This window comes from Plectropomus leopardus, chromosome 2 (genome assembly GCF_026936395.1).
Source record: "Plectropomus leopardus strain MGB_pleo_1.0 chromosome 2, ASM2693639v1, whole genome shotgun sequence".
Classification (NCBI taxonomy): Eukaryota; Metazoa; Chordata; class Actinopteri; order Perciformes; family Serranidae; genus Plectropomus; species Plectropomus leopardus.
Window position 1 is genome coordinate 10,655,475 of NC_142177.1, and position 25,564 is coordinate 10,681,038.

A 25,564-nucleotide genomic window follows, 5' to 3' on the forward strand; every position below is an offset into this window, starting at 1 on the left:
CAATGAACATTGACCAGCTGTATATATATATATCCGAAGATACAATATTAAACCTCAATAGATAGTTTGGATGATTTTTACAACCAATGTAAACAAACAGACAATAGGTAATGTCCAACAATGTACTAGAGTAAATACATGTGTGAACAGAGATGAAAAACAAAACATAGGCTACAATTATGCATATTTAAACACAGACCCCAATAAGAAACTAAAAAACCAACACCAAAAAACAACAACAAAAAATAATTACACTCTAAATGCGCGTATATCAGAACCTCGCAAAATCTGTAAATACATTATGAAACAACTGAAATTGTAGGGCATTTTTATAATATTTTACTATGTTGTAAAGGCTGTTATTTAAACGTGAGGCGTCTAGGCAAAGAATAACCGACTTAATTAACTTTATTGTTATTAAAATATACACAGCCGAGCTATCACCATATGACTTCCATCTCTACCAATCATAGCGCTCCTCCCGACCATTTAAAAACGAAGTGCCGGTCAGCGCGCAACGATCTGGTGGGTGTGTTTGATTAGAAAACCCAATGTACCGTCTGATACGTCTATTATTTCAGCTCAGCCGGGCGGGGTGAGGAAGAGCCAAATCCAACTACTCCCTTTATTTGTCAACCGACTCAACTCGGTGCACCCGCGTGCAAAAACGGTATGCGAATCAAGCTCATCCAACTGGGGGGCAATCATCTGATAGGAAACCACGGAACCAATAAACTACACAATATTTTACTAAAGAGTACTGTGCTCACAAAATGTCAACTGTGTCAGAGCAAACTCCACTTTATTTTATTCAGGACGGTGTCAAAGTATGTTAAGGGACGTTTCAGGGATTTACTCTACTCTTAATACAGTCTTACAGGCATTTAAGTACAGCTAACGCATATGAACGAGCTGTGCTGATGTAGTTACAAACAGTTATAGCCACAATGAGTGTTGGCATGTGAAATAGTACCCAAAAGAGTGTCTGCGTGGGATATAATAACGAACTGGCTGCAATAATGATAGTAGCGTGAATAATTTGTGGGTATCTACTTTGTGAAGCGGAGGTGCACAATCTCTGACTGTCACCTCTCGTCTCCAACTAGATAATTCGTCTTTGAGTTCATTGAGTGGAGAGTGGACATGAACTGAAAGGCAAGAAATTCACCGCGAGCACATTCCGCGCGAGGAAGCCCTTTAAAAAAAAATATTTTAGTTACAGTCATAACGAAGATGCAACGATGACTCAACCGCAGCTGAATGAGTTCATTCCCCCTCCGGAGTGCCCTGTTTTTGAGCCCAGCTGGGAGGAATTCGCCGACCCTTTTGCGTACATCAACAAAATACGACCGATTGCAGAGAAAACTGGCATCTGCAAGGTCCGACCGCCGCCGGTGAGTAATTCTTCCTTTTGACAATTATTCGACGTTTTGTTTTCGGCGTGGTGTTTTTGCCCGAGCTGCTGTTGATAATTTAGCAGGCAAAGTTGTGTTTTTAGACAGGTTTCAACATGGCGGATTGCGGCTCCGAGTTGAATTGTCAGCTAGCCAGAGCTTGGAGTGTGTTGTGTTTGCAACAACGATGGTGAAGCACTCTTTGACCATTAAATCTTTGTCCTGGTCAAGTTTTCAACCTCCAAAAACACACTCGCGTATCTATTATAACAGCCAACTCAAAGAGCGTAATTTCTAAAAATAATTCAAACGCTAAAGTTTGCCTGTATGCAAATATAATGGAAAGTGTTTACGTTAGCGCAGTATGAAATGCTTCCTGGACGGGGCGCACGGAAATTAGTTCACCAAGATTTGAACTAATAATATGACCACTTCTTTTAAACAGTTAGGCAGTTATATAGCATAACTTTCCCAACAAGATTTTGCGGATTTAGCCAGTATGAGGTAACCTAGCTAACGTTAATCAGGCCCGTTTAAAGCTGCAGTTGTGTCACATCTAACGCTGGCTAGCGTTACGTACGTGCTCGGTGACCAACTGTTTATGGAGAGAGGGGACGCGTTAACACGAGCCTAAGAGACACTGTGTTTCCTTTTTTTATTGGAGTTTGATCGTGTTAGAAAACTACTTTAATGTGATAATTTCACGTTGCTGTCAGCGTTAGTTTGACGTCAAAGTTGCAAAATAGCGTTACATTATTATTATGAAAGCAACTACCCGATTTTATAACACATTTCTGTTTGTTTGTTTTGTATTTGGAGAATTATGCCGTAATCCACACGTCTCTAACACGTCGCATGCGCCAAAATTCAATTTTTCAGCACATTAAGAACGTGATATAGTTATAGATTTTCCCCCAAAATGGCCATAATCCAAATGAATCTCACAGTGACCTTATTTTTCATGCATTGTGATGATGGGAGAGGGAAGACAGTTTATTCAAGGGTGTGTCCAAGCTACCACGCAAATTAGATAAAAGTGCAAATTTTGCTGGAATATATTATATTACAAAGACTGATGACATAATTTCTGGCATTTATCAATGTGTCAGTTTAAAAGCATTGAGGGCACGGGTGGAAATTATCTAATCTGTGTGACATCAGCTAATATGAGGCTCATCTTTAGTAGAAATAAGAAAGCTGTAAAAGCCCATTTTGTATGGCTGAACTGGATGGGTAGGAGTGAATAGGCTGCCCTATAACAAAAAAAAAGGGGGTGGATGGGGGACTGCTTGGTGTTTGCTCGTCCTAAAAGGAACCCGTATTTGAAGGCTGAATATGCACAGCACATGTAAACAAAAGATGGCTGTGGCAAAAGCTTTGAGCAAAGATTGGATGCTGATAGGTCTAGGTTTATCTGTACATGGAATAGACCAGGGAATTGTTGGTCGTTGGTTGCACAGAAAAGAGAGGTTCATTCAAAAGAAATACTTAAACATTAAGTTGTACCCTAATACACCCTAGCCCAGCAGCTTCATGTTACTGCAAGTCGTTTCTATTTACTGGCATCTTTATGGCGGCTTTTAAAATGCAGGGTAATTCTTTTTTAAACTAAACACCATATGGTAAGAAGCAGCAGGCCCACAAAGTTCAAATACAATGCCTACTCCCTGATAAATAAAACTGATCTGTGTACCAAAAGGAGAGAAAACAAATCACTGTTTTACGTAAAACTCTACCATTTGTCCTACACTGTGTGAGCACCATTGTCTGCAGCTCTGTGTCATGCACCAGTAGTTTCTGCTCAACATTCAGACCAAAATTTGGCTCCAGGGTGATGTGTGGGCCAAACAAACCAATAAACAATCTTAAATCCTTCAGCAATGTGAATCTGAGCTCATGAGAGCAGACCTCCACTGAATCAAATTCTTAAGTGTGTTGGATTTTTATGTTTGTTTTGTGTGTTTGTGGAAAGAGGGCATTGTGCATCCTGAAGGCTTGTATAGCAAAGGTTCACACAGTGTAAATGCAGCATCCTGTGTTTTTTTTTGTTTTTTTTTAGATGAGATCTGACCTGAGATCTCTTTTTCTTTGTTTACTTTTTTCTTCCTTTTCTCTAGTGTAAACAAAAAGTTTTTTTTTTTTAAACAGAAGAAGTCATTGCACCACAACCTGTTTTTGATTAGTGATTTCTGGGTGCACAGTATGCGGTCTGTAATTCCTCCAAGGTTTTGCACGGGTCACATTTTGACTGTAGATGTTGGTAGCACATATGCAAATAATTTTCATCTCACGGCTGTTTGTGGTTAACTTCTTACCACTTGTGTTTGTCTTTTTGTGCTAGGCGGAAGGCTTGTCATGTTCAGACCAGAATTGGACTTGTAATCGTAACATGTGTGGTCAGACTTGTGATTGAAGGATGGTTTAAAAAAGAAAACAGTTCCCTGTGCAGTTCCATACGTTTCAAAGTGATTGTTTTCTTTTGTGCCAGGACATTCGTGGTTCTAATCCAGCTTTGTCTGCAGATGATAAGGTTGTGTTAATGCAGCTATTGTTGTCCCTGCTCTGACCAGCATTTCCATCCTAATAGAAAAAAAAGGCCTGCCCAGAACCAGTAAATCTTGTGTGCGACATTTTACATGTTTTTAGTGCTCATCACACAGTAAAATGGCATGCAGCAGGTGGTCAGTTATAAAGAAAATGCTGACTATTAAAAAAAAAAACCAAAGAACTATGTGCTTCCGCACCTATTAAGAGTTGGTTAAAGTTTGAATTAGATCCAAAACTGAAGCCCAATTTCCGGTCACCGCCCAGTCGGGTCACATCTTTACACATCTTGCGTGCCAGTGTGTGGGCGATTTTTAGAGCAAAATTTGATGGCCGCATTTGGTTATTATGTAATAATAAGTAGTAGCTAAAATGCAGTATTTCCACAAATAACTCTGTACGAAGAGTGAATGAAAAATGCCATAATAAGTAAAAATCCAATTCTGTGCAAATATTTGAAAGCCAAATTTCAAAATCCAAATTGTAGATTTAGTTGGTAGTGATTGCTTTTGAGTAGTAATCTAATAGAAAAAAGCAAAATGCTCAGTACCTCTTGTTCAGATTGGTGTTTATAATGAAAGTTTAAACACTGTGGAGCCGAGTGATCTGAGCCATTTAACAAAAAAATAAGCATCCATTCAGTGCTGTGACAGAGCAGGCGTGTCTTTTCAGTTTATGGATTTACTTAGAATTGGTTGATTTCTGCCTTTTTTTTTAACTGTGTAATGCACTGTCAGCTTGTCTGTCGTCTTGCGTACTATTTGAAGGGCAAATCTGAAACCTGAAACTTGTCTCCAAGATGCATTTCTGTCTGTTCCACAGTGTCAGAAATGACTCTTTGATCTTGGGAATCTTTTAAGACATAGTGGGACAATTTAACTCTACATGTTTGGAGTTTTGTTCATACTGATAAAAGCTCTTAAGCTACCAAAATAACAATATAACTATGTCAGACTATGACAGCATATACTGTTATTTCATGTGGGCCAGGATAGCATCTTTTCTATCACACTCAGGGAAACAATTTCACAAGTTGTTTTGCTCTCATTTGTAAATATTCTCGCTCGTGACAGCAGGAGTGTGGTATCACGCATTTAATGATGAAAAACTGAGATTATCTTGCTGACTCTTGAGGGATCACTGACACCATGTTCTCTAGTCTGGCAGGAAGTTGTGTGGTCTCGCATGAGTAGGTTTGTTTTAATACAGTGTGCAAGTGCATTAATATCAGACATGTCGGTGTTCAGTCTGTCAGTCAGACAGACGGTCTGGTTGGTGTAGTTCACTCCTTCACATAGTGACAGGCTGCATTGTGATATTTTTGTGTGTTTTGTGAAATCATCTCATGATTGCAAATGGGATAAATAAGACAGTTTTATTTAAGGGCTCTGATAAACACGTCGAGACATTTTTGTGTTTAGTTTAGACAATCACTCCTAACATCGCCATGCAGCTGAATGCAAATTGTGTTATTTCCTATGAAGTTTTGTACATGTAAAACAAAACAAAAATATTCAACATTCAGTCAACCCTTATTCGATTACAAATATTGACAAACCTGATTCCCTGCACACAGCATCTTTGCGTGCAACGAAACGCTTCCTTCCATACTTCCTGTATGTCTGCCTTTAATGACAGTCTGTTGGTTTACTGTAATGACTGCAGTCTCTTGGATCTGCAGACTGAGTTTGTTGTCTGTATTCATTTTTTTAGTTTTTACTCCGTATTGACCACTTACATATTTATAAAGAGGATTAGATGATATATAAAATATAAAATATCACACTGAAGTGATGAGAAGCAACAGTCAAATATCTTTTCTCCTCTTGCATTCCTTTTCATTTGGGTCAAAATTCAGTGGTATTATATTCCAAGCTTTATTAAAACAAAAAGTCTGGTAGTCTGAGTGGTTTTATTTTTGCTCAAGGAAAAAAAGGTTAAGGCCAGTCCCACATTTGCTGTCTTGCAGCCAAACATATTCACTACTGCACCAAATCTGTGGCTGAAAATAGTCCTTAGCAAAACAAAAGCTATTCTGTTTGACTAATATTTGTTAAAGTGACAGTAATCAACTTGTTCAGGAAATAGTTAAAAAAAAAAAGTAAATATCTGTGATCTGTTTCAAAGATTTAAGTCTTCAATTGAAGCAAATGGCTTGGAGCTGAGAACCGCAGACAGGCTAAGGGGGCCAGAAGCACATTTGTTTTGGTGTTTTCATGGGATTTGTTGGCAAAAAAACATAAATCTACAATAACGCCAGGCTTATCCCTGAAGGAGGCTTGTTTTGAGTGGTATTCACTTGGGTCCTTGTTGTACATAATGCACTCTTTCAAACAGACAAAATTTTGTTTCAAAGACTTCTGTTTCTGTGTAACATTCAAAGATTTGATGTCAGTTTGCTCAGTAACATTTTTTGTTTGTTTAATTCTCCCAGGAGTGGCAGCCACCATTTGCCTGTGATGTTGATAGACTGAAATTCACACCACGGATACAAAGACTCAATGAGTTGGAGGTACATTTATATGTCATGTTTATAAAGAGATAGAAATATGAATTTAAGAGGCATACAATGTGCCAATTGTAAATAGTAAACAGTGCAAATGTAAAACAAACCATTCAGTGCTTTAAAATATCTGATAAATCCTTATTAAGATGTTTGGTTATTGTGTTTTTCTTTATTGAAGAATAAACAATGAATTGTCCAATCGAAAACATTACCTTTTGTCTCGCTGTGCTTTCAGGCTCAGACCAGAGTTAAGCTCAACTTCCTGGATCAAATAGCAAAATTCTGGGAGCTTCAAGGATGCACTCTGAAAATCCCTCATGTGGAAAGAAAGATTTTGGATCTTTACCAGCTGAACAAGGTGCGTGCAAATCAGCACTCTATAAAGATCGATTTGTGTAAAGAAATTCATAATAAAATGTTTATTGACAATGTTTATTATTTTCCACACATTCTGAATCATTTTTCTCTTTCTAAGCTGGTAAATGAGGAGGGAGGCTTCGATGCTGTCTGCAGGGAGCGCCGCTGGACTAAGATATCTGTCAAGATGGGCTTTGCTCCAGGCAAGGCTATTGGCTCTCATCTGCGGGCACACTATGAAAGGATCCTCTACCCATATAACGTGTTCCAGACTGGAGACAATCTGCCTGTATGTCCCCTATCGTTATATTTGCTTTTCTCGGTAGAGCAGCAGCAGTAGTTAGAATCAAAACTGAATGAATGTTCATTGGAAGAATTCATGGTCCATTAAAAGCCTTTTTCACACTACATAGTTTATTATATATACCACAGGTAGTGACATTTCTCTACCAGTTCAACACACACAGTATTATTGTAGTTAACAATGGCATTATAATTTGGGGAAATCTTTTGATCTGAATCTTTTGAATTTTGATTGAGAAAAAAGTCTTAGTTCGGTCCCGAGAATGTCATAGAACCAACAGTCTCAATTGAGTTTTTGATTAAGCAGTGTTGAATGGCCTCTCAATAAGCAGATAGCTTAATCCTACAATATTTTGCCACAGAGAAGGTTTTGTTCACGCACACATTTCTGTATCACATTCCTGAATGATAAGTGACGTTCTTCTAAATGCAAAGTATGCTGCAGGTAGATGTAATCATATATTTCACCTTTACAGTTTTTTGAAAAACAGATTGATGATGGTTTAAATTAAACTTGGTGGCACTGGTGTCTTTTTTTAAGAAACGGTGATATTTGTGGATAGCTCCACATTTTCATAATAGCATTTCTTCGTTTTTTAAGTGTAATGAAGGGACTCAGGAGGAGATTGTTTTGATATTTTTGATATTTTGGTTAAAAAATGTGCATTTGAGGGCTCCAACTAACAATTATTTTCATTGTCGACTAATCTGTTGACTATTTTCTTGATTGATAGATCCCACTAGTGTTTACCAAGCTCAAGATGACATCCTCATTTGTTTTGTTTTGCCCACAGTGCAGATATATTGAGTTCACTGATATAAAGGAGTGGAAAAACCAGAAAATAGCTGACAACTAATTGGTCAATCGTTGCAGCTCCAGTGTGATTTCATTTTGTTGGTTTGTCTTAAAGAAAAAATAAAATGAGAGGCTTTGTATGTTTTTGTTTCAGTTGTTTTTTTTGGTCAGGCAAATTTAATGTTCACTTTCATCACATTCGTTTACTTCTCTTTGCAGAAAGCCACCTTGACCAATGACACTAAAGATAAGGAGTACACCCCTCACGACCTGCCGCAGCGGCAGTCTGTCCAGCCCCAGGAGACCTGCAGTATCGCTCGCCGAGCGAAACGCATGAGATCTGAAGTGAGTCCCATCTCTCTCTCTCTCTCGCTGACATTGTCCCATGTGTCATGTTTAGGTTGTTATGTCTATGATGTGCTAATATGTGCTCTTAAATCTGGATGTTTTTAGTAAATGTTCACATTCTTGTGCAGTCCACACACAGGACTGCTTTGACAACCAGCTGATCTCAGTCTATATTGTGACTGTGGCCATTTTGCCCTTAAATAGTCAAGTCACATGTTTTTCAAGGACCAAACAGTAAAATGTGCAACTGTTGTTCTCTCTTCCTCTGCTTCTCTCTGACTCTCACCCTGGCTCCAACAGAGAGGCTGTGTCAAAACTGAACCAGGGGAAGTTTGTCAGAATCGACCCAATCTCAGAAGGAGGATGGGATCGTATGTTGGCAAACACGAACCTGGTAAGAACAAAGAAAGCAGTGCAGCTTTTTTCACAAAGAAAAAGGAGAAGGCACTGAATGAAATTAGTGACATTGTCTCAAAGCTTCCATTGAGCATTTCTGTGTGTCTTTCAGTGAGGATGTCAATCATGGAGGTGAAACAGGACCCCATCAAACATGAGCAGCCAACAGATTATGAGGAAACTGTGTTAAATAAGATGAACAGACCCCCTTCAAGTAAAGTACGTACATTGTTTTGTGTTGATATGTTGGCTTACATTTCCATAATTCTAATACTGTGCCAGTAGAAAAACATCTGTCCCTGCCGTAGGGCTCTCTAAAAATACACACATCAGAGAAAATTGCACATCACAGGACAAAGGCAGTGCTCATGGTTTCTCTTCTCCCCAGGTGGACCAGTACATGTGCCTGGTTTGCGGCAGTGGGACTGCTGAGGACCGCCTGCTGTTGTGTGATGGCTGCGACGACAGCTATCACATCTTCTGTCTGATCCCCCCCCTCCACGATGTTCCCAAAGGCGACTGGAGGTGCCCCAAGTGCCTGGCTCAGGTGAGCTTCACCACCAGGGAGCTAAATCCCAGCAGAGACGCTCATAATGAGGAACAAGAGTATAATCATCTGACTGGTATCTACAAATATTATACGACTCCACGCTTTTACCTTTTGTATTTATTCTTTATTTTATTTATATTTTTTTCATAGGAATGTGGCAAACCTCCTGTGGCTTTTGGCTTTGAGCAGGCGAGCAGGAGCTACACCCTCCAGTCTTTTGGAGACATGGCCGATTCCTTCAAGTCTGATTATTTCAACATGCCAGTTCATGTGAGTTTGCATAACATGTTAATTTAATTACAAATGGTTTCAACGTGTGTTTTTGGTCATTGCATGCCGTCTAACTCACAGTTTTAAGTGGGTGGGTTTTATTCTGTTCTCATTTCTCACATTTACCGATGTTAAAGGGTCCATGGGTTGCTTTTTGATATAAGCTCTCTCATGTATGTGCAGGTTTATTTGAAATGTGGATATACATTTGCACTGACAGATGGGAAAATGTGATACATGGTCAAATATAGGATACTGACATGGATAACCATGTCTTAGGGCTTGGTATTGTTTTAAAAATTACAATACCTATATCTTGTAATGTGGTACCAATACAAATCTTTAATTTGATACTTTTTTTCTATACGATACTGTGTGAATAAAAGCAATTCAGTTGTGTAAAATGCCACCAGACTCTAAAAGTATGGCTATACCATATGCCTGTAAATGTTTTGGTGCCATCTTGTTACGCTGAACTGCCAAAGATGTCAAATACACTGTGCTAAAACTCAGCACATCCCAGACTTTATGGGCTATAGCTGCTGCAATAGTTGGCCAATGCATTACATTAATTGGCTTTGACCAAAAGCATACAAATTTTCATTTTTCTCTGATAAAGGCATCATTTGACTGGAGATCTTTCAATACTACTCTGTACTGGATTATGTCAGCTGATACCTAACTGGGTACCAATGCCCAGTCCTACCATATCTATTGATAGATAATGAAATTCTGACAGTTTTTTGTTTTTTTTTTGCCTGGACAGATGGTAGAAATGAGAGTAAAAATGCGATCAATAATTAAACAAACTTAATGTACGAGGACAAAATTAATTCATATGAGGAGAACACATAATAGCACTTGATTTAATTATGACTCTATTATCTACATGTATTATTTTTTTCAAGGGATGCTACCACTGGCAGTGGTGAGAATTATATTATTTCTATTCAAGACCTTTGAAAGCCCCATGAACATAATATGTTGCATGGACAGTTTATATGGAGACCTGCATGGGAGACTGTCTGCTGAAGGACTAGCCCATCCATAGGCAGTCTAAGGTTACACCTCTGTTATTGGATGCTATTTTACAATTACATTTGAACATATAATGTATGTTAAACCAGATTACGATTTTTCAAACAGAAGTTGTATCAACGTCATTACTGGTTTAATTAAGTGTTATCATTCAAACCTCCAAAGCCCTTGTAAAAGTAGCATGCACTAAATATTTCAATAATTTGAAATGATCCTTTTTATGTGCTGTGAAACATGAGGAAAATTTTAGGAGATCTTTGAGAAAAACAGTCCTGAACACTGACTTTGGTCTGTGACAAAGGAATTCTTTGTTAACACGCTTTCAGAGAGAGTCCTGTTTGTCTTATCAGATGTTGTGCACCCCACCCACACCCACACACACTCACACACACTCACTCTCACATCCTGTAAACACACTCTTAAAAGAGAAGAGGTTAGAGGTCTTTCTTTAGACCTTTTTGCACATACTTCTTGGTAAATTTCTGGGATACCTTTTCAGGCATTGCTAGTTATTTTCACAATTCACACATGCACTGCATTTATAAAAAAAAATCTATCTTTTGCCTTTTCACACATGCCATGACAATGTGGGAATAGATGGGATGTGGGACAGTCCAGCAGGTGGTGGTATGCAACACTTAAGGATGTCAACAGCCATTAAACTCAACTAAAGAAGATGGAGTATGGCTGGATGTGTGTGCAGATGGCAAAAAACCTTGCATCTTTCATCTGATGGATGTAACTCTTTACATGCACTCCTTTCATTCACAACATAACCAGCATTTTCCCTGAAATCCAATGAGCTTTTGAGGAGGGAAAAGGAAGGAGAAGGAAAAAGAAAACCTCATGAGCGACAAGTTTGAGGCAGAACGTTTTAATTCTAGAAATAGATTATGTTCTTGTCATTGATCCCAAGCAGACATATTCTGACATGTGTCACATAGCCATCCCATGTTATCCCTTTTCGAATTTCAGATGGTTCCCACTGAGCTGGTGGAGAAGGAGTTCTGGCGTCTAGTCAGCACCATTGAGGAGGACGTCACTGTGGAGTACGGAGCAGACATCGCCTCTAAGGAGTTTGGGAGTGGTTTCCCTTTGAGTAACAGCCATTTTGAAGTCTCTCCTGAGGACGAGGTACAACCTGTCTGCTGTTATGGGAATGGTGTACTATAATTGTCTACATACAGTTTGTTTTTTGTTTTTTTCATAATTTGGTTTCTTTAACTTAATTCATTGAACTTGAATTTAACTGGAAACTATAAAAACATGTGTATACCTTTTAAGTTTCTTACAGAAAATATAAGTGGTTGTAAAGGGGAAAATTGATCAAATATTTTACCTCCTCAGCCTTTATATATGTCAGCAACCATTACCACACACAATATTTCATATACATCAATCATCAACGCAAAAATAACTTGGAATCCTACAAATGATGTTAACAGGACTGATATAATGTAATGCTCAGTTCTCCCAGTGATGGCTACTGTAATGCCAGCTGGACGGGGCTGTACTTGAGTACAGTGGAGTATTGAGACCTGTGTGTGACCTGCAGCATTACCTGAGCAGCGGCTGGAACCTGAACAACATGCCGGTGCTGGACGCCTCCGTGCTGACTCACATTACAGCCGACATCTGTGGGATGAAGTTACCCTGGCTGTATGTGGGCATGTGCTTCTCGTCCTTCTGCTGGCATATCGAGGACCACTGGAGCTACTCCATAAACTACCTTCATTGGTAAAGTGCACTCTCTAAGCTCTATTGTGTATCTATCACAGTGATTTTATGTAGATATAAAAGCAATCTGGTACTTTCACTAATTTTTTTTTTTTTTAGATGAGATTTATTTCTGAAATATTCTTAAAAGAAATGTGTGTGGTGGTGCTTGTTAAGTGTTTTTCCACTTATAGCTCTTAACATCTTTTCAGGGGGGAGCCAAAGACGTGGTACGGGGCCCCTGGTTATGCCGCAGAGCACCTTGAGGCGGTCATGAAGAACCTGGCACCTGAGCTGTTTGAGTCTCAGCCTGATCTCCTTCACCAGCTGGTCACCATTATGAATCCCAACACGCTAATGAACAACGGTGTTCCGGTAACCTGCTCTCACTGTTACACTCATTTATTAATCATCACATTTAAATGTCTTAAACCGAGCGAGATATTTATCCACTGTTATGACTTACCTTCAAATATCACACATCACACTTGCACAGAAAATATGTTCGTTAATATACATCAAATGTAATGCTCCTCTATAATCAACAAAGTAGATACAAATTTTAAACATGTTGCAGTTTCTTACTGCTTTTTATAGATAAATGCCAGTCTCATATCCTCTTAAGAATAAATTATTATTGTAAAAATTACAGTAAAACTGTTTCTGTCTCGTAATATATATATATTTTCTTTTTTTAACTAGATTTATCGCACCAACCAGTGTGCAGGCGAGTTTGTTATCACTTTCCCCCGAGCGTACCACAGTGGATTTAACCAGGGCTTCAACTTTGCTGAAGCTGTCAACTTTTGCACCATGGACTGGGTAAGAAAATCTGTTGTCACTCTGTGTGCACAGTATCGGATCATTTTTATACTTGTCATGGTGTAATGTCATAGTGTTTATACAGTCTTAGTTCTGTTCATGCCCAAAGATTTTACTGAGAATTATGTTTCTCCAGCGTTAATATTTAAGGATGCTCTAAATAATTGGTTGAAACAAAAGCGTTGAAAAATTCTGTAGTCATAATGATAACTTATTTGCATAATATCACCTTTCACGCAGAGATGTAGCCCAATGTGCTTTACATGACAGAAATTCAAATGATTTTAAAGACCTCCAATACAGATAATATGGTAGAAAAATCAGATTTCCAGGAACGGCGGTCTGTTGTGATTCCTATTCATTTTTTGTTCCTATTGGTCCATCGCTCTTAAACTCAAACTCATCCATATATTTTCTGACAGATGCCCATTGGTCGTAACTGTGTGGCGCACTATCGGCAGCTGAGCAGGTACTGTGTCTTCTCACATGACGAGATGGTTTGTAATATGGCCTACAAAGCAGACACGATGGATGTTGAGCTGGCGGCAGCAGTTCAGAGGGAGATGATGGTGATGGTCCAAGAAGAAGAAGAACTGCGAGAGAAGATTAAAAAAATGGTGAGAGAGATTTCTTGTTAGGACTCTGTTCTTATTTTGGTAACACAGTTCAGTGATAGCAGGATGTAGCTTAAGTATTACAGCACATATTAAAGACATCCAGGAAATAAATTGATTCATATGGAAATTTTACATCATTACAAACCATTAACAGGATGCAATGACTTGATTTTTGCTATGCAAATAAAACATCTGAACACTTAAAAATATTAAATCCCATTAATTTTTCAGTGTTTTGTATTACATCTTGTCGGTCACTTATTACAAAGTTATTACAAACGTGTCATCAGGGATTTATTAGAGAATAGTTTGAACTTTAGAAGGAAACTTTCTCCCCTCTGCACAGCTGTCTAATTTAGCTCCCCTGTCTCTTCTGCAGCTCTAATGACTGTGACTGTTTTTCCCCAGGGTGTGGTGCAATCTCGACAAGTTGATTATGAGGTGCTCCCAGACGAGGAGCGGCAGTGCTGCAAGTGTCGGACCACCTGCTACCTGTCTGGCATCACCTGTGCCTGCAGTCCTGACAAGATGGTTTGTCTGTACCACACCCAGGACCTCTGCTCCTGTCCTCATAGCAACCTTACACTCCAGTGAGTCCTCAGTAATCACAGCAACTGAACAAACTCGCTTCTGAATTTGACTTGTGTTTTTACTACTATTATGAGTTATCTGCATCAACTCTTTGGCATGCCAAATGCTGCATGCATCAGGATTTTTCCCAACTTTTATCCTAAAATGAACTTATATTTTTGTATTACATTTGAATGAAACCATTCAGGGAAAAAGATTACATTTACACAAAATCACAGCTGGTTTAAATGTTTCAACACAATATACAGATAAATCATCACTCAGAACAATAGTACGAGACCCAAACTAGCAGAAATGGGCAGCTTTGCTGACATGTTTTTACATGAAGAGTGAAGTTAAGTCTTAACTGAATAACTTAAAACTACAATACCCAGCACATGACACTTACCAAGGTGTGTCAGCAAAAATGAGCTGTACTTTCAGGTTTGTCTGCAGTGAAGTATTTCTACCTCTGAGAAAAGTTACAATAGAAAAGGAAATGCACGTAAGACACACAATGCATACAAATGTTTATTCAAATATTATACAAAATTCCTAATTGATCATTTCCAGGCAATGCATAAAACTGTACAAAAAACAAAGGTATGTACATATATTGAATGTTGATATTGATGCTCCATGTTATATAACGTGAGTGACATCATGTACAGTAGAGTCAGAGCGCTGCATTAGGCATAGGAGCATATAGTTTTTTGACTGAGTCTCACAATGTAATTAAAAAAAAATTCTGAGGCAGTGATATGGGAAGATACAGTAAAAGAATTTCAAGTTTTGGTCTGATAAGATGATATAAAACAACCATACCTTGGTAGCTCTTACAATATCCAATTTTCGCATTCTAGAAAGCATACGTTTTCTCAGATTCTTTCACATTTTTAATGTTGCTGAAAAAAAAAAATCATAGGGAGAATATTGAAGCTTCAGTGTTGTATAAATAACAAAGCAGTTTGGTTTTGCAGTGATATACATTCATTAATTGAAGTTAAATGTTCTCCACTGTCATGAAAATCAGCTGTTAAATGTTGAAGGAAAAAAGCCTGACTGTCTACTTGCATTCAGTTTCCCAAAAGTATCATTTTAAATTTGTCATTTGGTAGAGGTAACAGAACTTTTTACTGAACCTTGACCAGTGTCAATCATTATTATACATTCATTGCCGTGTCTTTCCCTTTAGTTACAAGTTTACACTGGATGAGCTGTATCCCATGATGGCGTCAGTGAAGCTGCGTGCAGAGTCCTATAAGGACTGGCTCTGCAGTGTGCAGGACATCCTGGAGAACAAAGGAAACAAGAAAAGAAGTGAGGAACATTCTGTACTACAAACTTGGTTATCCCAAAAATGTCTTTCTCATTTTAAGGAAAAACAACCATTGACATCGCACTCGGTATAATATTACTTAACTTCATATTTTGTACTTTGTAAGAGTTTTTACTGCTTTCTGGTCAGGTTTGGAAGAGCTTCACAGCCTGGCAGAGCAGGCAGAAACAAAGGCGTATCCACAAATCGGCCTCCTGGACCAGCTACGCACAGTGGCCTCAGAGGCTGATAAAGTTGCTGTGATGGCACAACAGCTCCTTAATGGAAAGAGGCAGACAAGGTACGACAAGAAGAGATTAGACATTGTTCTCATAATGCTTTACACTCAACATTGTTTAAGTGATCTTCTTACTACTTCTTGTAGTTATCTGTCTGTTCTGTACATTAGTGTTCCAGTATGTTTATATGTGATAGGGGCTCTAGTTTTCTTTATTATTGTTATTGACTCATTGTATCATTATTGGAGGTATTTTACTGCTAGTATTTAGCATTTAACTTGTCAGTCAAAGGTGGCACAATATTGACGTTAATTTCAAGGTGCATTGTTGTTTGGAGACATCATTTATGTAATGATATAGTTTTTGTTTTTGCTGTTTAAGACAATTCTGTCATATTGATAATTGTTTTTATAGATCTCTTGAGCAGTTTTTTTTTTGTTTTGTTTTTTGTTTTTCAGGTATCGTTCTGGAGGAGGAAAGTCTCAAAACCAGAACGAGTTGACTGTTGAGGAACTGAGGTCTTTTGTCCGACAGTTAGACAACCTGCCATGCAACATTCGACAGGCTCCTTTACTGAAGGTGAGTAAGCCTGGATTAGAGGCATGAACTTCACAAAGCTACTTGAATGTTAAATATAATTAAAATTGAACTGGTAATTCTGAAAAATTAGCCCATATGAAATCAGACTTTTATGTTTGAGTCTAAAAATATCAGAATGTGAGTGAATTTAGACAAGTTTTTGTCCCATTAGTAAACATCAGTCCCTAAATGCCCATTGAATGTGTCCTCCAGGACCTATTGACCCGGGTAGATGACTTCCAGCAGCGCGGCGAGCGTCTCCTCTCCGATGAGTCACCCAGTCCACTGGAGCTGCAGGAGCTGCTGGACGTGAGCCTGGGCCTGGACGTGGAGCTGCCTCAGCTGCCCCTGCTGAGGGAGAGGCTGGAGCAGGCCCGCTGGCTGGAGGCCGTGCAGCAAGCCAGCAGCCGGCCTGAAAGCCTCTGTCTGGACACCATGAGGAGGCTGATAGACCAGGGCGTGGGCCTGGCCCCTCACAGCTCTGTGGAAAGAGCCATGGCTCGTCTGCAGGAGCTGCTGACCGTGTCGGAGCAGTGGGAGGAGCGGGTGCTCAGTCTCATGGAAGCCAGGTAAGGACACTGAGCTGCATTGGGCCTCAGGTTGTATTTCTAGAGCTTTTATCTTTGTGTCAAGACAGGAGCAGTCAATAGTTTAATTAAAAATGATCCATTAACCACGTTCAGATACTTCAGCTTTTTTCTCTCAGTATTTTTTTGTTTGTTTATTTATTAATTTATTGCAGTGTTTTTAACTTTTGTATATGAAGGAATCTTCAGAAACAGAACCTTCAAGGTTGGCAAAGTTTTGGCATATGGTATAACTTAACTATGAAAAACGTAAAAAACCAAAACTACAGCGATGACAGACCTTTCATTACACATGCACAAACACACTTACTCTTCACTAGCTCTGAGGGACAGTCTCTGAAAGCTCTGAAGAGCTTTTCATGCCTACGTGCAGGTAACAGCTGTGGCCTTAGGCATTATGTTTTCGGGTTGTCTGTCCCATTCTAATGAACATAATATCTCAAGAGCACCTTGAGGGAATTTCTTTAAATTTGGCGCAAATGTACACATGCACTCAAAAATAGACTGATTACATTTTGGTGGTAAAGAATTTATACGCTAGACACATTTTCACCCAAATATCCAAGTGGATAAAATCATGAAGTAATGACATTTATATCCTCAACTTTGCTGGGACATTAGAATGTTCTGATTAGATACTGATTTGGTGACACTAATCTTTGGTGTACACCTTGAAACTTTGCTGATAGTATAGATTTTCTGTGCTGCTGCATTGAAGATGTGTGACGCATCCATGTTTTGGAAGTTGTTGCTTAACTACAACTAATATTTAGCTTCAGGTGATTGTTGTTGCACCATGTGTAGAGGCTCTCTATCCGTCCTCTGCACTCGTTCATAAAATTAGTCTGTAGTTAAAGATGGCATGTTTCTCACTGCAAAGTATTCACTGGAGAAATATATGTTAATATAGTGAGATTTTGCCAAAACCACTCTTGATGCTTTATTAAATTCCTTCAAAGTCTTGACTGGAGACTTGACTGATTGGTGGAGGAATACTACTGAGATGCAGTAATTCATATAACATACTAAAATACAGTTAAGTCTTTTTGTCTCTTCTAACAGTAAATTTAAGTTATGTAGTTTTTTGATTTTCTTAAATTGTGGTGTCAAACGTGAAGTGAAAATGTGAAGCCCGCTTTAACATCAGACTGCGGCAAGTAAAATGTGCCAAGTCGGCAGAGCAGGATCATGGTGGATAAAGAGGATCATGGTATTGTAGCGGTGCTTAAACCACCGATGGCACCACAGAGACTACACACTGTAAAGCACCAGACTTTGTCATAGCAAGCTCTTATGATCGACACTTAATGTTTTTATATATCTATCAAAAATGCAGTCATTTTTTTGCTAAGATTCAAAACTGAAACACACAAGACAAAAGATTTTTCCTTTATTTTACCAGGTGAGTCCATTGAGAACCAATTCTCATTTACAATGACGACCTGGCCAAGAGGCAGCATAAAGCAAAGAAAAACAAACGAGAAACATTCATACAAATCAATACAAAAACAAAAGAATACAATAAGGGTTGTAAAGATAAAATAGGCTAAAAGCATGTACAATAGTCAGCTACTGCTGCCTTCAGCAAACTTTTAAAAGATGAAAGTGGGATGAAGGAAATGAGTTTTAGCGTCTGTTGTAATTGATAAAGATAGAGTGACACTTCATGTACACTGTATTTACAAAGTTCATGTTCCTTCACAGGCCATGTCACAGCATAGAAACATTAGACACCGCTCTACAAGAAGTAGAAAACATCCCCGCTTATCTCCCCAACTGTCTGCAGCTGAAAGATGTCATCACCAAAGCCAAGAAATGGCTCCAGGAAGCCGAAGCACTCCAGGTGAAATATACTTCAACTTAAGAATGAATGTTTTGAACACTTGGTCAGAGATGATTGAGTTTGGGTCATAAATCTTGTGTGTGCACACTTGCAGCTTGGGGGTCGTATTCCCGTGCTGGAAAGCCTCTCTGAGCTGCTTCTCAGAGCAGAGGGCCTCCCAGTGAGGCTCGACCCGCTGAGTCGCCTGGAGGCCCTCGTCAGTGATGTTCAGACCTGGAAGGAGAGCGCAGCCAAGACATTCCTACTGAAAAACTCTCCTTTCTCTCTCCTTGAGGTAAAGCAATATCAGTATGCTCATTTTAAAGCTGTTTTTCAAATATGTCAGGACCAATAAATAAAGTGTGTTGGCTTTTATGTTTTTAGGTGCTGTGCCCGAGATGTGATGTTGGGACTGGGCAACAGAAGTCAAGATCTAAAAAGGCAAAAGAAGCCACACAGATCAGCAAAAAATCTTCATCAAAACTGGAGTCTGTGTGTGATGTGGAGAGAGCGCTCTCTGAAAGCAAGGACTCGGCATCTGCTGTGAGTGTATCTGTTGGATTTTATTGTTTCTCACATCAGCAACTACAATGCAGTGACAATACATTTTAACAGGGTTTGACAACAGGCTGCATATTTCAGCTTGTGTTAACAGCAATAACATTTGTTTCAAATGTGCAGAAAACCCAACTGTGCTCAAAATCCAAACTGATATAAGGGAAAAATGACCACCTTTTATGTGGATGTCCAATCAGTATTTATGACAAATACAGTCAGTTTAAAGAAAAAATTCCTCAGTGCCACTAAAGCTGAGTTCTGCTGCTCGCAAAGCTGTGCTGGCATTTCCTGCATGTAACAGGATGCATTTTGCACAGCAAAACATAGTGCTGGCTGACAAAAATAGTCACTAAATGGTCATCTGCCCTCTAAGCCCTGCTGGTCTTCATTATCTTTTCCAGTTATTTTAAGGATGAAATCACCAGAACAACTTTGTCCAATAAAACTTTCATGCTTGGTAATGCAGAATCTCTCAGGGTTGGCGAAAGCATCCAACAAAAACTGCCCACGCTGAAATTCATCGCAGCAGAACGATACCGTTTCTGTTGGGTCTCTTTTGGCAGCTCAGATTCTGGCCTCGGCCTCTCTTTGCTGCATTTTTCAGCCTCTGTAGAAGATGTTTTGGTGTGGAGTTCGCTTATATTTTGTGGATGCTATTTTTGTTGTTGGAAAAATAGCTAGTGTGCAATACAAGTGAAGAGGACAAGGAAGTTCATATCTTGTGAACTATATATGCAAGCTAAAAAATAAAATCCTGTAGTCCTTCTTGCAAAGAACTATGTTATTGTCACATCAAAATAGGGCGCAGGACGCAGAAAAAAAATTTCGATTTTGCAGCTGCCGACTCATCTTTCACGATCAATGCAGCATGCACTGAGGGATTTATTGCTTCAGTCGACTGCATGAACATCTTAACTGATTGGGCATCTCCATAAAAGTTGGCAAGTTTTCCCTTTAGGGGCCAATCTTCCTTTTTTCTGGTAGTGCAGCTAAAAAGTGCCTTTTAACTGTGTAAAGTCCCGATGACCTTGAGGCTGCTCTCTGAAATGCCAGTCACACTTCAGTGAGACATTCAGATTTAATAGAGGAGCCTCAAACACACACACACAAAAATATACCCAGACGACATAGTAAATCATTCATTATTCCAAAATGACCCAATATGGCATATTATTCCCTGGTGGTTGAGTGATTTGAGATGTTACATTCCTTTTTTTCAAAAATTATTTGAAATAGGCCATTCTTTAAGCCAAAAAGAATGTAAAACATACTTAACATCAAAAATTATACATGTACCTCTGTTTTATCAGTGCTTTTAACAGCCTTATGTTGGGCTGTCAGTGATGAAATGTATCGCTGTAATGTTTGAGTGGAACATTTACATATAGTAGAAAGTTAACCCTATTTCAACACCGTGTGGTGATGTAACCTTGACAGCCTAAAATTGTAACGGGGGTCATGAAACCTGATCTGGTGTGAGATTGTAGACTGAGAATGACATTAGTTTTTCTGTTATTTTCTTCCCTGACAGATGGTCACTCTTGCCGAGGTCCGCCAGAGGGAGATGGAGATCTTGTTGGCTCTGCGTTCTTCAAATGAGTCCAAGCTTGTTCCTGCTGAAAACTGTTGTGCACTTAGTGTTTGCGTTTGCCAAAAGGCTCCTTCAGGTGCCATGGTGAAGTGCGAGCTCTGTCGAGAAGTGTTCCACTGTGGCTGCGTTACAACAGCCGCGGACCTCGAGTACGGCCGAGCCTGGCTTTGCCCAATTTGCCAGCGGTCGAGGAAACCCCCTCTGGACAAGGTCCTGCCTCTGTTGGCTTCGCTGCAGAGGATTCGGGTACGACTCCCAGAAGGGGATGCCCTGCGCTTCCTCATCGAGAGGACGGTGCGATGGCAGCACAGAGTTCAGCAGGCGTGCACAGAGGGAGTGCTGGAGAAAGTGTCAAAGATGGTCAGTGGGAACACGTTATTACTCACTGTAAATGTAGTTGAATAGATTTTGCTCTTGATTGTTGTTGTTGATATAATTCATCATCAGTGTTTGTTTTCTTTGTGACATTAATGATGCAGATGTTCCAATCGCTCTTAAGCATACCAATGTTTATTGTTAAATGTTTCAGGGGAAATCGGGGCACGGAATATCTTCACATCGGACTCAGGAAATAAACGGTTCATTTTATCATATAGAGCACAAGTCTGTTCCTCTCCAGGGTGAGTGTTAGAGCTTTAAAAGAATACCTCACCCCCACAGTGGTCATATGTATATTGATTACTCATTCCATGTTACAATGAACTCAGGAAGAAAATTTGTATTTTTTTCTCATGCCTCCTCAGTGAACAAAGAATCCAAAAACTGAAAAAAAATTCTTGATGAACTGGAATAAAAGAGGTCCCTGTATAACATCAAAACTATATCAAAACATCAGTTTACAATCTCTCACACAACTTCAGGTCTCATTTATCCAGTCGTATGCTCAGTAATTCCCAAACACACGCATTTTCCCTCAGACTTTACAATTTAAAACACTAGTCCCATGCACAGACGAGTAGCACAGCTGGAGAAATGTTAAAAATAATAACATTTTAGCAGAAATGCATGTGTTTGGGAAGTAGTGATCCTTCGACTGGATTAATGGGACTTGGATTATAATGCACGAGTTGTGCGAAAGTTTGTAAACAGGTGTTTTGATATAGTTTTGCTGTTCTTAACCACAGCCCCCTTTTACTTGAATTTCTCAAGAATTGTATCTGTTGGATTTTTTGTCCTCTGTGTAGGCATGCTAGAAAAACAGTTTTTTTTCAGGAATTCATCATAACACGTGGTAAGTAACTCATATAAATATGAACATTTGGGGGTGAATTATTCCTTAAAGCACTTTGCATCTGTGCATACTTTGCATTTTCCTTCGAATTTCACCTCTTAACTCTCTGCCGCTTATCATATTTGTCGCAGGTCTCTGTCCTGAGCTGGAGGAGCTGATGGTGGAGGGATTCCTGCTGCAGGTCACACTGCCTGAAACCGAGCAGCTGTACAGATACCTGCTCTACAAACTGGCTCCCCTGCCCTCACATAGCCCCCTTCACACAGAACAGGACCAACAGTGTCAGCGAGGGAGCCCCCACCACCACAAGGTAAAGACAGATATATGGATCGCACTCTCCGTCACACTGGATGTAGTTGTATAATTGCTACTTTTTAGGGATGCAAAATAAAGTCAGCACATCAACGGTATTGGTCAATATTGGCTTTAAAATGAATTATCAGAATCGGCCAGTATGGTGATATCTGCTGATGTGACAAACCAATTTTTTTTGTTTTTCCTTTCATTTTTTATTTAAAGTGAAGTACAAAACATCAGGTAAATGATACAGCACAGATAACAAAACAACATATCTGAAAAATATACAAATACAGATATACAAATATGAGTATGTATGAAGATATAAATTACAAAAATTAAACAAACAGATAAACAGACAATAAAATAAATAAGTAAATAAAAGAAAATAAATATAAATGCAGAAATAAACTTGGGTTCAGGCACACAGATGGGGTATGTTCTGTCAGAGGATTTGGGAGAGGAGTTGCATAATAAAAAAAAAGGTGATTATATCTATTGGCATTGGTTATCGACCAAATGAGTTGTTGTACCATTTTTTCCCCTGTTACAGGGTTTTTTGGGGGGAGATTGCCCTTAGACAATGTGAGGGTCTAAGGGCAGAGGGATGTCATTTGCTGTAAAGCCCTCCGAGGCAGACTGTGTCTTGTGATAATGGACTTTATAAATAAAATTGACTTGACTTGACTTTTGTATATATCGGCATATCCTCCAGCATCCAGACTACTTTTTGGTATGTTATTGTAATATTTATGTCTTAATACAGAACGGAGTTTCCGGTCACAAAAAGGAAGCGGTGAACGGTCAGAGCAAGAGGACCAAGCGGCGTAAGGACAGCTCCGACTCTCAGCACAGCGAGAAGGCCAAGAAATGCCGCAAGAAGAAGTCTAAGAAGAGCAAAGAGAGGAGCGAAGAAACAAAGCAGGCTTGTTCTCCCACACACACAGCTTCTGACCCCGCTGCTTCAGATTCAGAGGAGGACTACTCACTGTGTGCTGCGCCGTGGTGCAGAGAGCCAGAGGGCGACGAGGTTGGTTTTAAATCAGTCTACTGAATATTCTACATGAAGAGTTTAAACTGATTTAAGGGCTGGTTTTGTTAACTGTTGTTGTTCTCATCTCACTGCTTTCAGGTAAATTGGGTCCAATGTGACGGCAGCTGTAATCAGTGGTTCCACCAGATCTGTGTAGGACTGTCTGCTGAGCGCGCAGAGAAGGAGGACTATATTTGCATAAGCTGCACACAGCCAGACTACGACAGAGGAGAATGAGGACCAAAAAGTGACTTGAAGGATCAGCAGTTTTGTTGTGGGCCGCAGCACTTGAGGGTACACCTGAGCTCTGTGCGCTCCTGTGGCTTCTCCCCCCTTTACCTTCTGGCTTGCCCTTAGTGAACATGGTGCTATTTACTGTTTCTTTTTCCAGAGTTACAAAAGACTTCTGTCACTGTTTTTGTCACGTGGCTGGTTTTTCAGCCAATCAACTAAATCCTTTTCTGAAACTTTCCAGGACTTGATGCAGATGTACATAATGGCAAAATGTTTCAACAGCGCAGGGATTTTTCAACCAAAAAAAAAAAGTCAATTTGACACCACATTTTAGAACTGCTTTTTTTTTTTTTTTTTTACATACATCTGAACAATGTGAAACTTATCTTTTTCTTGTAGAGTAAATATTATTTATCTAAGCAATAACTGAACCAACTAATTGAGGTTCAGTTTTCACCTGAGCTATATTTGTGCTTAGAAAGTCTTTGATAGAATGCCTTCTTGAAGCAAAAACCCTGAATAATACACTTTATGAATCCTATGATATTATACAGTTCAATTAAAATTTGTGAACAGGACTTGAATCGGAAAGAAACGACTGTTTGTCTGAGCTTTTTAATCCAATATGTGCAAAAGTTTGCACCTGAGTATTTGCCCATATCCCTTAACAAGTCACTGACTTCAGTCCGAATCCTTTTTGCAATGTCTGCGAAAGAAAATCACGAGTCCCGGCATTGGCTGAGACTTAATCATGTTCACAAAATGCAAATGAACTGTCCGACATCAAAGGAATGTACATTTTGTTTTAGGGTGGATTTTCCCTCTATGGTTTAGATGAAAATATTGTGTTGGACTTAGATTTAACACAGACTGTGTGATTTATTTGCCACGGGTATATGACCTTTTTCTGCTCCTTTGGGTAAATAATATAATTCATATGTTGCAGTTTGCATTATAAAATAAAAAACTGTTTGTTCCCAAATGCCTGGAGTCATCAATCTTCTTGGTGCTAAATGCTATACAGGCATAATATATCATTTGTTGTCTGCAGTAGATTTTGATTGGTTTACTTTGATTTCCTCTCAGACCGTTACGGTCTCTCTAAAAGAAGAACTGTTCTACTCAAATGATCTATTTCGGGAATTCAAAACAACAACAGGAAATGTGTCTGTATTCGGCTTGGAAATGCATTTTTGTCTATCAGTGATTACAAGTGAGAAACAAAATATGACTTTAAAAAAATGTACTCATACTGTAGGGGAGATCAGGATTAGTTGGCACACTTTTCACTCTGCTATATTTTTTGGCCAGAATTCATTTTTAAATATTAGAATAATAGGTTAAAGTGATAGTTGTAGATTTTTGAATTGGGGCTATATGAGATATTTATGTATGGTCAGTGTATAACATACATTAGCTGGTGGACACTTGGTGCACACTTCCAGTTTGCGCAGACGGGGCGCACACCACACATGTTGGTATGGGAAATGTATTTCACTTTAAAAAAGGCCTACCCAAAAAAATCAATATCAATCAAAGTGGACATTATACACACAGCCTTTTCCATTGGCACCAATTTTCTTATCCAGCTCCGGTCAGCTTTTTGGGTCAGAAAGTTCTGTCAGTGGCTGTTTCGCAATCCGATTGAAATGAAACTTAATTTTTAAAATACTCTCAGTACAGCATTCACTTAGACTGTTATTGTATTTTTTTAGGTTCTTATAGTTGAATCTGTTACTTTTAAAACCAACCCTGCTCACATTTGACCCAACTTTGTGATGAAATTATGTCCGCCAGCCACCATCACTCATCACAGATTTTTAGATCTGAGATCAAAACATAGCTGAT

General features: G+C 39.1%; 1 protein-coding gene across 1 annotated transcript; it reads left to right on the forward strand.

The window, feature by feature from the left end:
* Nucleotides 1-1,083: 1,083 nt before the first annotated feature.
* kdm5ba (lysine demethylase 5Ba) lies at nucleotides 1,084-24,698 on the forward strand. Its single transcript, XM_042500472.2, has 27 exons — nucleotides 1,084-1,394; nucleotides 6,373-6,450; nucleotides 6,680-6,802; nucleotides 6,920-7,090; nucleotides 8,120-8,245; nucleotides 8,549-8,642; nucleotides 8,757-8,863; nucleotides 9,033-9,191; nucleotides 9,345-9,464; nucleotides 11,478-11,636; nucleotides 12,058-12,239; nucleotides 12,431-12,593; nucleotides 12,921-13,040; nucleotides 13,463-13,657; nucleotides 14,066-14,247; nucleotides 15,423-15,547; nucleotides 15,696-15,846; nucleotides 16,243-16,363; nucleotides 16,577-16,932; nucleotides 18,655-18,793; nucleotides 18,888-19,067; nucleotides 19,157-19,315; nucleotides 20,862-21,281; nucleotides 21,451-21,541; nucleotides 22,284-22,462; nucleotides 23,216-23,479; nucleotides 23,582-24,698. The coding sequence occupies exons 1-27, from the start codon at nucleotides 1,242-1,244 to the stop codon at nucleotides 23,717-23,719; spliced, it is 4,455 nt and encodes a 1,484-aa protein (XP_042356406.1). The 5' UTR covers nucleotides 1,084-1,241; the 3' UTR covers nucleotides 23,720-24,698.
* The last annotated feature ends 866 nt before the right edge of the window (nucleotides 24,699-25,564 follow it).

Excerpts from the sequence above, each read along its gene's own strand:
- kdm5ba (XM_042500472.2), top strand. The coding sequence starts at position 1,242 with ATGACTCAACCGCAGCTGAATGAGTTCATTCCCCCTCCGGAGTGCCCT. Across the intron at positions 9,465-11,477 it reads ATTTCAACATGCCAGTTCAT|ATGGTTCCCACTGAGCTGGT; the intron begins GTGAGTTTGCAT and ends TTCGAATTTCAG. Across the intron at positions 22,463-23,215 it reads GGAGCCCCCACCACCACAAG|AACGGAGTTTCCGGTCACAA; the intron begins GTAAAGACAGAT and ends GTCTTAATACAG.